Raw genomic sequence first — 13,345 nt, forward strand, 5'->3', positions numbered from 1 at the left:
CTCGGTATCCCTAAAGTAACCACGACTTCATAAGATTTTCCGTGTGAACACCAGATAAACACCAGTACCAAATTAACTCGGGTGAAGCTGGGTATATCAGCTAGTATATGGTATGTGCATTTAACCGTTTCCGAAAATATTTCTATGGATTTAGATAGCAGGATCCTCCAATTAATAAGACACAACAGAAAACAAACTTTTACACATAAATCAATTTATTTTTTCCAAACAAAACAGAGGAAATGTCAGCCCTCAAATCTTTGATTTTTTTTCCACTGAAACCTGTGGATCTGGTTCCACAACTTAAAGTTTTGTGTAATAATAATGTACAATATATTAAAAATATTCATAATTCAATAGTTTTTTTCACATTATATTTCACAAACAGTATCACAAAAGTTTTTCTTAAGTAAGCAACAATGATTCTAGAAACACTCAAAAAAGCATAGCAATGCCCACAGTTACAAGAAAAAGTGCACATTACCTAGTCACAATCACAGTCAGTCTATATAAAACAGGTATGTTTATGTACAAAATATCATCACTGATGCCTTAAACTCATTGTCAAAAATTGAATTACATTTTTACATGAAATAAGGCAAATTCAGGAATGCACAAGGGACGTGATATTTAACAAAAGCTAAACAACTAAACATATCATACTGTGCAAAGAACGAAAGTACTTTCTACGGCTAAAGTGAAAATCATGATTCAGTGCACAAAGAAACACTAATAATGTGTAGTCCACATTGTAAAATAAGGAGCTACCGAGGTTGGAGTTTTCTATTGATTTTTACAGATTTCTTCTTTTTTTTTGTACAAGTTTCGGTCTTGTGGGAGGTTACACTTCACATACCGTGTGTGCAAAGTAACCAATTTTCACCCCTTTTAATTTGGAGAGTGGTTAGCAGTATAAGAATCTGCATGGCAGTGTGCTGCTAACCCCTCTGGCAGCAAAAGGGTAACCTGCTGGGTGCAAAGAGGGTGAGGCCTTTACCCTTTCCCTAGTGGGTCGTTAAAAAATATCTGCTTAAAATGAAAAATACACACCAGAGTGCAAATTATCAGATTGTCACTTGCAACCTCTTAAGTATTCAGGACGTGCACACATTAAGAGCAGCAAAAATTATGTGTTGGTAACAGGGCACAGACATAGGTTCCCTGGGATGGGACATATAGAGCTGGTCATGTATCGGTAGACTATCTGCATGACCTGCCCAGGGAAATCCTGCTACATGTACTCTTTGTACCACTGTTATGTCGCTAGGGAATACTTCACACTAAAGTCTCGCTAACAATAAATCAAGAATAGGTCTGTAAACATACACAGTAATTCTGATCTGTAGTTTTGTCGCCTGTTCTCTGAAGCTCCAGATGTCTTAGACATGTCAATCAGTCATACTTTAAACTGCATTCATTTTCTCACCTGGTCAAGGTTGGATGGTGACGCCTCTTTTCATGTTGTGTCTAGAGTTGAGCTGGTGTCAGCACCTGGCAAACCTGGGCAAGTGCCGGGGTCTGTTGACCCTCGGGAACCCACTTAGGGGAGATCAATTCAGTCCTTGTTCTTTGAAAACAATTATATCCACATCTTTAAGGCACAGATATAATTGATTATGACAGTGGCACTGCAGGAAGCTGAATGCTTTTCTGCCACTGCATGACACCTTCACCGTCATGCAGGTGGTGTGAAGATGTCATCACACTGCCTACATCATTCTGAATGATCCTGGGTAAAAGATGCCTTGGGAGAGGATGGAGGATGCTATGAGAGCATAATGGAAGTGTTTATTTTTTTATTTTATTGCAAGGGCACAGTGTGGCCTTACGAATTTCTTAGCTTATAGTGTGGGGCCTATAAATTACTCAAGAGGCTTAATGGTGCCTATAAATGACTTGGGCATCGTAGGGCCTATAAATTACTAAGGTGGCACAATGGGGCTTATAAATTACTGATGGGATCCATTGTGACTCTTTTGCCCAAGAGCCCATGTAAATCTGCAGTGGATCGTGGTATAGAGAACATAAACCCTTTTGTACAACTATATTTTGAGGCAGTGACATCTTATATGTAGCAGTCCATCCAGACTTTTGAGAAACTGCAATCTAAAGTATGCTGAGAAGAGGTCTCCATGGGTTCTTCTAAACGTTTTACCTTTTTCTAAAAAAAAACTCTCAACTAAACATGTAACATTTCATGAGGTACCTTTTATGTCATGGAAAAATGTCTTCAAGGCTTTATGTGGTAAACAGCCTTCGACAGGATTGACATCTTATCACTTACTCTCTCGGTAGCTTCAGTAGGTACCTCCACAGAAGCTTCTGAGCCTTTGCTGTACTCTAACAGAAACATTGAAATGAAATAACATATAGAAAGTATCGCTTGAAATGGCTTTATTTGGACCCACGTTGAGGTATACATTCCTCAATTCTATCACCACATAGTGGAAGTTTGAAAAATGTAAAGTGTCGGGCGCTGTGCGTTATTTTTCTTTTTTTTTTCCTTTTTATTTTTCAAGAAATCAGAAACTTAAAGAGCTGCAGGAAAAGGAAGAAGAACATTTTTTTTTCTTAATTCACTGATAGGGAATGTAAAAAGATTATGGTAGAAGAAATGAAAATGCATGAAGAGATGACCATATAAAAATCACATTATTTAAAAAATATGCAATCCTTCATTAAATGTTCTACCATGAGTGTATGTTGGCATTTTGTCCTGCTATGTTGTGTAGCTTTAATTCCAGAGTCAGTAGAACATTCCACTAATATTGCACTTGGAAATAATTTAACAACTTAGTGTCTTCCTTTTGCTCCACTGCTTTGCATGACTTAATGATCTACAGCCACATATGCTATATTTAAACTGACACACTGAGAACAAAAAGCTGGACACATCAAAGACCTGCAGAATGTCAGAGGTCTCAGGTTCACCGGCAGCACCTTAACATCACTTCATGGGTTGAAAACAGTGTGGCATTATGGTAATTATCTCCTCTACTCATCAGTGCGGTAACCAGACGGGTCCACTCTGGCATCTACACTGTTAGCATGTCGTTAGTGGAATTCCGGCATTAAATCAGGCTAGGGAAGAGGTTGTGTGACTCAGTTCTGCTGTAAGATCAGGTTTTCTAGTTCATCTGCAGAACGTAACAAAAATGCTGCTGATTCCCGGTAGCCGGCCACTAGCTGCCGGACTGCATTGATTTCAGTAGGGTTTAGCTGAGGTCTGGAGCTTGTGTTGCTGGATGATGTGGAGGTAGTCGCTAACTGCCTCTTCATGCTCAGATCTGTTGGCCCTGCTGAAGACAAATCAAATTAAATGTACATCAGTATTGTAGCCATGATTCTAGCATACTGTACGCTGCGTTGCCAGGCACTGTCATCTGTATGCATTGAAACGGCTGACAATGAACCGCTAATGGTTTTCAAGAGCAGATAATATGGAATAATATGCAAAGGACATTCATTTGCTAGGAAGTAAAGGAAGACAGAAGCATACATGAAATGTGCAAAATTACTGCATCATACAGTCACCGTGTTTTAGAGTGCAAGCAGACGTCTCTTGGCCATTACTAAGTTAATGAAGCTTAGCACCACCCGGCGTGTTGAGCTCCCTACGCTTCCTCTACTTGAAATCCCCTACTTCTATTATATCTGGAAATATAATGGAAACAGGTCATCACTAGTTGATTGGAGGGGATCTGCCGCTCGGGATCCCCGCTGATCCTCCAGCATTGGGGTCGGAGCTAGAAATGTAACAGAAGGCATCACTCCCATTGATTTCAATAGAACCCATGACTTCTGTTTATACTTCCATCTCCGACCCCAATATGGACATCTGGCTCGGTTGCACTGACAGCAGGAAGGAAGATCTGCTGATTGGTGATAATTCCCACCAATCAACTACTGATGACCTATCTTGAGGATAGGTAATCAATAATAAATTCCCAGAAAACCCATTTAATGGCTCCCTTTTATGAAGGCAGTAGTAGGATTAGAACATGCCCTTCAAATGCATCTGTAATTTATGTACCTGGGTACATAGAGCATAAAACTGTGGATTAAAATAAACATTAGCTAAGGGTGCAGCTATAGAGGATGCAGAAGTAGCAGTCGTACCAAGAAGCCCTGGAGCCAAAAAGGACTTAAAGGTTTCACTGTCCCATAAAACACTTTTAAGATTAACCCCTTAACACTACAGGACATACAGTTACGTCCTGCAGCTTCGAGGTATGTATGAATGGAGATCGGGGGTCTATCCCACTCCATACAACGTAGGTTTCTTACAGCAGCCGCCGACAACGGCTCAGATAAGCTGCACTGTTCATCTGAGTTGTTAACCCTTTAAATGCCACCATCAATTCTGACAGTGGCATTTAAATGCCCCGACCGATCTTCAGGGCGCCCGTACGGCCCACCCACGTTGAGATCACAGGTTTCCATGTGGGTGTCATGGCATGGCCTGATAGAATGGCTGTCAGATCGCAGTATAATGTAATGCTATGACATTACATCATACTGCAGGAGCGATCAAAGCATCCCAGTTTCTGATCCTCTCTGGGGACTAAAATAAAAAGTTAAAAGAAGTTTTAAAAAGTTTTACTAATTCTTAAAAAAAATAAAAAGTTATAAAAGTTTTAAATAAAACCCCTTTTACCATGTTTACAATAAAATCTAAATAATAAAACAATACATATTTGGTATTGCTGCGTCTGTAAAAGTCCGATCTATCAAAGTTATTCATTGTTTACTGTGCATAGTAAACGTCATCAGAAAAAAAACAAAACACAGAATTGTGCTTTTTTGATCACCATGTCTCCAAAAAAAAAGTAATAGAAAGCAATCAAAAAGTCATATGTATTCAAAAATGCTGCGAACAGAAACTAGAGGACGTCCCACACAAAATGAGCCCTTGCACAACTATGTAGATGGAAAAAATAAAGTTATCGTGGTCAGAAAATGGCAACAGAAAAGAATTTTTAAAAAATTACATATATTGGGAAAAAAAATAGTACAGCAAAAAAAACTATATTAGTTTGCTATCGTAGTAATCGTATTGACCCATAGGATTAAAGGGGTTGTCCCGCGCCGAAACAGGTTTTTTTTTTATTCAATAGGCCCCCCGTTCGGCACGAGACAAACCCGATGCATGTGTTAAAAAAAAAACGTTTAGTACTTACCCGAATCCCCGCGCTGCGGCGACTTCTTACTTACCTTACTAAGATGGCCGCCGGGACCTTCACCCACGATGCACCGCGGGTCTTCTCCCATGGTGCACCGTGGGCTCTGTGCGGTCCATTGCCGATTCCAGCCTCCTGATTGGCTGGAATCGGCACACGTGACGGGGCGGAGCTACGAGGACCAGCTCTCCGGCACGAGCGGCCCCATTCACCAGGGAGAAGACCGGACTGCGCAAGCGCGTCTAATCGGGCGATTAGACGCTGAAATTAGACGGCACCATGGAGACGAGGACGCTAGCAACGGAACAGGTAAGTGAATAACTTCTGTATGGCTCATAATTAATGCACGATGTACATTACAAAGTGCATTAATATGGTCATACAGAAGTGTATACCCCCACTTGCTTTCGCGGGACAACCCCTTTAAGTTAATATGTCAATTTTGTTGCAGTGTGTACACCATAGAAACAAGACGCCACCGAAAGTTTGCGGAATTTCGGAGGTTTTCCACTTCACTTCGAATTTTTTTTAACGTTTTTCGGTACATTACACGGCACATTAAATAGTGCCATTAAAAAATACAACTCGTCCCGCAAAAAAACAAGCCCTTATGCAGCGACAGTGAGGGATAAATAAAAAAGTTATAATTTTTTAAAAGGGGGCAGGAAAAACTGAAAATGAGATTGAAAAACAGCTTTGTCTTTAAGGGGTTAATTGTGTGATAGATTGATGGTCCTATAACAAAATTTTGTATTGCTGCTAGTCACACCTCTGCCTATAAACCGGGGGAAATAACTTACAACATAACTCTTACCAAAATATTCCTAGAAATGAAGTGAGATAGGATGGTACATTTCTTATACCTTAGATTACATACAATGTGGCATTCCCATCTGGAATAGCTGCTATGGGTGTAAAATTCTGAAATTAGGGCTATGCTTTTTGTATCCCCGGTGACATCATCGGTACAATGTAATCCTGTATATGACATTACTGTGTAAGGGGATTTTGCTTTGTAGCACTGCTATACTTTCTGATGGAAATCAGTTGACCTCCAGTCATATTGTTACTTATAGAGAACACATAAATACAACAGTGTAATAGTAAGTCAATACTCTGTATACAGCGCCTGCTTCACTCCCCTGTTGGGAAATGACAAACACTCCCAAAAGCCAAATACTGTATCCTTCATTCTGACTGCCTTGGCAGCATGTCATTAAACTTTTATGTCTTTGTTGCCTTAGAGCAGATGGGCCAGTCCTAATGCACACATATCTGCCCTGTATTATCTTTCACTGCTTCTCATCAGGAATAATGCAGGAAAGACAATATTTATCCCAGCTGTTACAGGAAACAATCAGCAGTATTAATACAAATACGACTACTATTGTAACTTCGGGTGCCGCAGGTACCTTTCCATTCTACTCTAACAGCGGTGCTTCTAGGGGGATACTTCCACCCGAGTCTGATGGAACATGCAGGATTTTTCTGTTTACTGTTGGGATCCAGTTAAAGGATGCAGAACAAGTAACCACGCTGCCTTACTGATGGGGAATGGCATAAGCAATGTATTTTATATCCTTCAGAAGGGATAACAGAAAGGACTGGGGTCCAGGATCCTAAGTAAAAAGAACAGGACATGTTCTGCACTTCGCTTGTAGCCGCTCCCATGTTATTTCACATTCGCTCCTGAGAAGGATGAACGGCACAAGTGATGCACAAATATTTCGGTTCTGTCTTTCAATAACAGAAAAATAACGTATCATTTCGAAAAATGATTGTACATTTCAGTCTGAGAGAACTTGCTGCAACGCAAAGGGATCATATAACAGTTCCCACCTGTATTCTACAATATTTAATAATTCTATATATTATGTATTTATAACATTTATACTTTTTTTTTTGTTTACAATTTAGATGCACAGAAGTAATTAGGTAAATGATAAACAGAATATGGCAATTAGGTAACAGGAAAGCCCTCATTTTTTTCCATCAGTGCTAAGCCTCCATACTGTAGACGGGCGTGCTGTGCTAATAGAACATGCAGGGGATTGATTATAGACTCATGAGGCCTTCTAGTACCGCACAAGGAGTTAATACACAGTAATTTACCACCTGCCAATATAGCTTAAGAACTGAATTCCTACAATACATTTTAACTGTCCACGCATAGGAAAAGGCATCCAGTGAAGACTCTGGATACAGACGGTGTATTTTGCATTTAACATTTCATCTTATTTTCTGAGTATCAAATCTCAAACTAATAATATCGGCGTTGGATTAGATCGCTGCTTAAGACACTTTCTTTTTTTTTTTTTCTTGTAGCCACCAGTGATTAGACTTTTGCTGGTTGTTAGGGGCATGAACCTACGTATGTCAGCCCAAGGCTAGGTGCACACTATCATACAGTATTTGGGACTGTGTGCTGGCCGTGTTCACCCACTGACCACACACGGCCCCAATTATAGGCCTATAAAACATCAATGTTTGTGTCACACCAACTGTTGGTCAGCATAACATAACTAATGGCAGGTTCCTATTCATGGATAATAAATAGGACATGCCAATGTGCTATGTCCATGTATAACGGCAAATACTGTCCATGTGCTGTCCGATGCAACTTCCATCAGAGGTCTAAGATGGATAGGACCAGTAAACGGTGCCCAATGTGGTATAATGCGACAAAATGAGCTTCATCCAACTGGATTTGGCATATGTGACGTCTTGATGCCAACCTTTGAAGCAAAATTTGAGTAGATTAAAAAAGAGAAATTCAATCTTCCCTATATATGTCCCCTTTCATGACTAACTCTTGACATTGACTTAAATTGCATGAAAATGGTACATATGAAAGCATCCTATTATGAATAGGTTGAACTGCAAATACATTGTGATACTCTCACTTAGAAGCCACACGCTTTGGCAGGTTTAAAAATCATACATAAACTAATAAAGTGCTGCTTATATATACATGACATTATTGCCTTCGTTGTTGGCTACCGGCAGCATCACATGAAAGCATTATTTATGACACCAGTAAAGTGTGTTGCCGTCAGCTCAGGTTAATGAGATTCAGCCAAGTTAATGGCATACACCAATACGATAACCTATCAGCAGCATAGCTTTAGCCCAATATGACTCGCGAGGAAACCAAGGGTGAGTGCATGTGATTTGGATGAGGGGTAATAAAAATCAATTGTGTTGACGTCTCTACATAGGATTACTTTGATTTGGAATGATGGAGATGTATAAATATAAGGGTATGGCATGTGGCTGAGAGCCGCATAGCAAACACTGAACTTTTTGTTTTACTGCAAATGGCGTTTTTAATGCGCCTCACCTGTGCTAGCTGCAGAACTGTGGCAATTTGTGGTAATACCACAGCACAACCACATCATGAGAATATATGCTAAGCCTTTCTGTTGTATTCTGTTTCATAAGTCTATTCAGCTATTTCTTAGTTGTTTCTTCCCTAGAAAAATGTTATGGCTGCTGCTGTCAGCCATGGCCAGCATAGTGCCCCCTGTGTTAGATGCCTTATCTCCTGTCAGTATCCCGGTCCCCATAGAGAGCGCAGCCAGCTTGTCTTTAAAAGGTACCTAGCTTTACAACCCCAAGCCAACCCAGGTCGGCTTCCGGTTATTTAAGGCACGCTTCCCCACTAGCAGGTGCCTAAGCAACCAGTCTGGCACCGGTCCTGACTCTTGGCTTCATCTACTTTCTGAAAATATTCCACTTGCCCTGTCTACGATTCTGTTCTACAACTACGTCCCTGTCTACACCATCCAATACCACATTATAGAAAACCTGACCAAGAGCATCAGCAGCCTCTTAACAGATTATTTCTAGGGTAACAATCTGGGGGTCCCGGCAGCGAAGACCGGGTCCTGATTGGTGGGGTGAAAGGATGAAAACAAGTGATGACATTGGATTTAGTCTGAGGCACAGCGGATCTACATCTGTGGGCCATGCCAGAAGCTGGTTAACAGCATAACCTCTTTCCCATAAGTGAAAAAACCGCCTATATCTGTGGGTTTTAACATGTGAATACACAACTGACGTTTTCCCTTAAAAAAAGCCAAAAGTGAAATCGGCATCAGTGCTGTTGTTTTGAAAATCTATGTCATGGCATGAAATCCAAGCACATTGTTCAGAAACCATAGATACATGTTATCAGACTCTACAAGGTGCACATAGCTGACTGCTAAGGATGCATTTTACCATCTGCATTAGCAACCTGAGAGATGTTGGTGTCCACAGTGCTTCATATCGGGATGTGCTCTACAGGCACAAACAATATGGGTGGAACATGACTAGAACACGTACACGTATGGTGCCAAAAAGAGAAAATGACTGGGTTGAAAACAGCACAAATGTCCCATCTAGATGCAACAACACTTATCCATCCAGCCATCAAATCAAATGGACAAAATGAAAAGTTGCACGTCGGCATACCATTACTGTTACTATTTAGGCAAGAAAAACACCAAACAATGTTTTGGCTTATAAGAACTTCCCTTTTTTGAGAAAGGCTCACACAATTTACAGCAATTGGCACGCTGGCATCCAATTTTTTCCTTTAATCCATCTGCCTGTGGCGGGTCAGCCCTGTGCTGTATGTAAATAAACCCTTGACTGGTCCTCCAACTAATGCACAGTCACTGTGAATGGCTTATGTCGCTGTGGGGAGGAGCGGCGTCCAGTCCCCACACAGATATATAGAAAGGCCTATTCTCAGCACTGGGTCTGCGATATTCAGTAGAGAAGTATAGCATTAATCAGGTGCCAGATCAACTACTAAATGTCTTCAGCTGCAACAAAAAGAAAAAACTCACCACCACTTCACAGGCAAAAAAATGGCCAACCTATTTAACTGGAGGCCCAGCGAATTAGAACAAGTGTAGAACCTGCTAAATGCAGTGAAATCTTCCAGTATGTATACGGTAGTATAACCCGGCTATATAGACTGAGGGGAAGTCACTTCAGCGCTGCCCAGATCTCATGACTATTTGTCAGAAACAGTATTTTATATTGAATCTCCTTCAAGAAAACCATAAATGTCCGCTCCTACAATTGTAATTATTGACGAGTGACAGAAAGCATTAGCTGTGTAGCCACAAAGGTTAAATCATTTACTATGACTTGATTTCCCACAAAAATCAATATTTGTCAGTGTTTCCCACAGTAGTCACATTACCGCACAATTGGATTTAATTTGTTATTTAACACTTTAGTATTAAGCTGTGTAATCAGGGGGAAGATGAGGTTCGTTTGCAAGTAAAATGGGTGCTTGTCCTCAGCACGTTCCGCAGCAGCTGCTGGGTGTGGGGACGACGCTGCTTCCCCCACATATACAGTAGTATCGGTACGAGAACACCCGACGGCCCACAATACTTAGAAAGCTCTTTACATACATGTTACAGAAGCCATCAGCAAAAGCCTGCGCCATAATGGTAAGGGCCCGCTCACACCAGCTTATGCCTAAAAACGACGAGGCCCCCTTTTTTCCCCAGTTTTTCCTTCCCACTTTAAAAACTCCTTTATCTATCAATGTAGCTGTCTGAGGGCTTGTTTTTTGTGGGTCGGGTTGTATTTTTCACTGGTACCATTTAATGTACTGAGAAAATGTTTCTACGGCATACACGCTTCAGCAAAAATGACATAATAACTTTATTCTATTGGTCGGTATGATTGGTACAATAGCAAATTTATGTCGTTTTTTTGCTGTAGTACTTTTAAAATTTAAAATATCTTTGGGGAAAAAATTATATTATTTTGTTCCGCCATCCTGCGACAACCATAGCTTTTTGAATTTTACATCAACATAGTTGTGCGAGGGCTTGTTTTTTGCACGACGTCCTATAGTTTTGATTCGAACCGTTGTAGAGTACATATGAGTTTTTGATAACTTTTTATTAAGTTTTTTTTTCTTGAAGACTGCTTGACCAAAAAAAGCACAATTCTGACATTATGTATTTTTTTCCTGTTGATGTTCACTGTGTGGGATAAATAATGCATTACCCTCAGTCCACTTTCATACAGGTGACAAATTTGTGCAATTTTTTCGCGATGCGACAATGTGACAAATCGTATGTATGTGAAGTCCATGCTTTCCAATGGGTTCCTTCACATTAGTGATGTTTTGTAGGCTGCTACATTGTGAGAAAAAAAAATTGTGGTATGCTCTATACAGCCGTGATTTGCGATGTTTTGTTGCCCATGTGTACTTATAGAGCCTTCATTTGGTTCACTTCGCACAAAATCGCAGTTTTTATGCAGTGATATGCAACTTTTAATGCAGCTAGGGTTTTTCCCTAAAAATAACACCAAGCTGCATTACCCCCCCCCCCACCCCCCCCCAAAAAAAACCCCAAAAAACAATACATTACCTAATAGGCACTGTCTGCTCTGCCATACTTCTCCTCCGGCAGTTCTGCAACACTTGCTTGCAGTCCTCAGCTATCACATCCTTGTCAGGAGGTTCAAAAATCCCACCTCCTGGAAGCACTGGCTTTAAATGGTTCTCAAGCATCGGGGCTCAGCCAATCACTGCAGCTCTCAATAAACCAATAGCCATCACATTAAGAACCAATCAGAGCAAACTCTTCCTGGAGACGGGCTTTTTGAACCCCCAGACCAGGAAGTGGTGGCTGAAGACTACAAACAAGTGCTGTGGAACTGCTGGAAGAGAAGTGCGGTGGAGTGGACAGTGCCTGTTAGGTAATGTATTGTTTGTTTTTGTTTTTTTATTTTGGGCTTATTTTTGGGGTAGGACTTATATTTCAAGCCCCCCTGAAAATCCCTGCAAAAGAACGCTACAAAGTCGCATGACTTTATAGCGCCACAAAACTGCAATATTGCTGCAAAAAAAACAGCGATATCGTACAAAACACAGCTGCGATATTGCTGCAATTTTCTTGCAGCAATATCGCTGTCGCCCGTGTGAAAAGACCTGATATATTGGACTTTTACGGATACAGCGATACAAAGTATTTTTTTCTTTTAATTAATATTTTATTATAAATATGGGAAAGGGTTGTTTTTTAACTTATTACCTTTTAATTTTTTAATCATTTTATAAACTCATTTTTTAAAGAAATTATATTGCGCGAGTATGAATTGTTGCAATTTCACAATTTTAATTGTAGCTGATAAATAATTTTACAAATAAAGAGCTCAATTTGTTTAATTTAATTACAAAAAAACAAAACAAACACAACAAGACAGGTGGCTTGCAAATATGGAATACCTACAATAAGGTTCTATATTCTAAAACTCAATGAGCTTCGCCTCCATAGAAGACTTGCAATCATTTGATCGCTCCTGCAGTTCATCGTGATCTGAAAAGCAGTCTATCAAGCCACGCCACAGGCATGGCTTAATTGGAAAACTACAATGGCAGCCCTGGGGGCCTTCAGAAAACCTCCAGCTGCCATGGCAACCTAATGACAGCCTGCAATCTTATAAGGGGAGGCCATTCGGGGATCGGGGGGCTTTTGGGATCGATCGGGGCATTCTCGTACATATTACTGTCAGAACTGACGATGGCATTTAACCCCTTGAGTGGCAGGTTTCCTACCACCCTGTCGTGCCCACCAGGGCAGGTTTTTTAAAATGGTCTAATCATTGAATTTCAACTAGTTTTGCAGTTGCGTCTCAAGAGCCATAACTTTTTCATTTTTCCATTGACACGGCCATATGAGGGCTTGTTTTTTGCGGGACAAGTTGGGATTTTTTAAACCGGGGGGAGGAAAAAAAAGAAATGGGGAAAAAAGAAAAAAAGGGGCCATGTCATTAAGAGGTTAAATAATGTATTAACTTCCTTCTCTGGGTCATTACGACGCACATGGATACCACATGTGTGATTGTATTTTTGATTTTTTACAAAGTAAAGGGAGACAAGTGGTTTTTTTTGTTTTTTTTTAAATTTTTTTCCTTTTTTTTTTTATTTTTAAAAAAAATTTTTTTTTTGTCCCTTTAGGGGACTTCCACAGGGACCCATCAGGACCCCTGATCACATTCCGGGGGTCCGATGGTGACAGCCCTTTACATGCTGCAGTGACAGCCCTTTACATGCTGCAGTCACATAGACTGCAGCATGTAAAGGGTTAACACAGCAGAGATCGGAGGTTTTCTCTGATCTCTGCTGTAAGAGCTGGTACCTA

General features: G+C 40.4%; 1 protein-coding gene across 4 annotated transcripts in view; it reads right to left on the reverse strand.

Moving 5' to 3' along the window:
* Positions 1 to 252: 252 nt before the first annotated feature.
* NOL4 (nucleolar protein 4) overlaps positions 253 to 13,345 on the reverse strand; it is a 291,792-nt gene continuing 278,699 nt past the window's right edge. For 2 of the 4 annotated variants that reach the window (XM_066578051.1, XM_066578049.1), the window contains one exon: positions 253 to 3,296. In XM_066578051.1, coding sequence (XP_066434148.1) covers positions 3,103 to 3,296 — 194 coding nt within the window. In that variant the 3' untranslated portion in view covers positions 253 to 3,102. Of the gene's footprint in view, positions 3,300 to 13,345 lie in introns of all 4 variants that reach the window. The other 2 variants (XM_066578050.1, XM_066578048.1) reach the window with 1 other exon arrangement.

The sequence above is a fragment of the Eleutherodactylus coqui genome, chromosome 9 (assembly GCF_035609145.1).
Source record: "Eleutherodactylus coqui strain aEleCoq1 chromosome 9, aEleCoq1.hap1, whole genome shotgun sequence".
Lineage (NCBI taxonomy): Eukaryota > Metazoa > Chordata > Amphibia > Anura > Eleutherodactylidae > Eleutherodactylus > Eleutherodactylus coqui.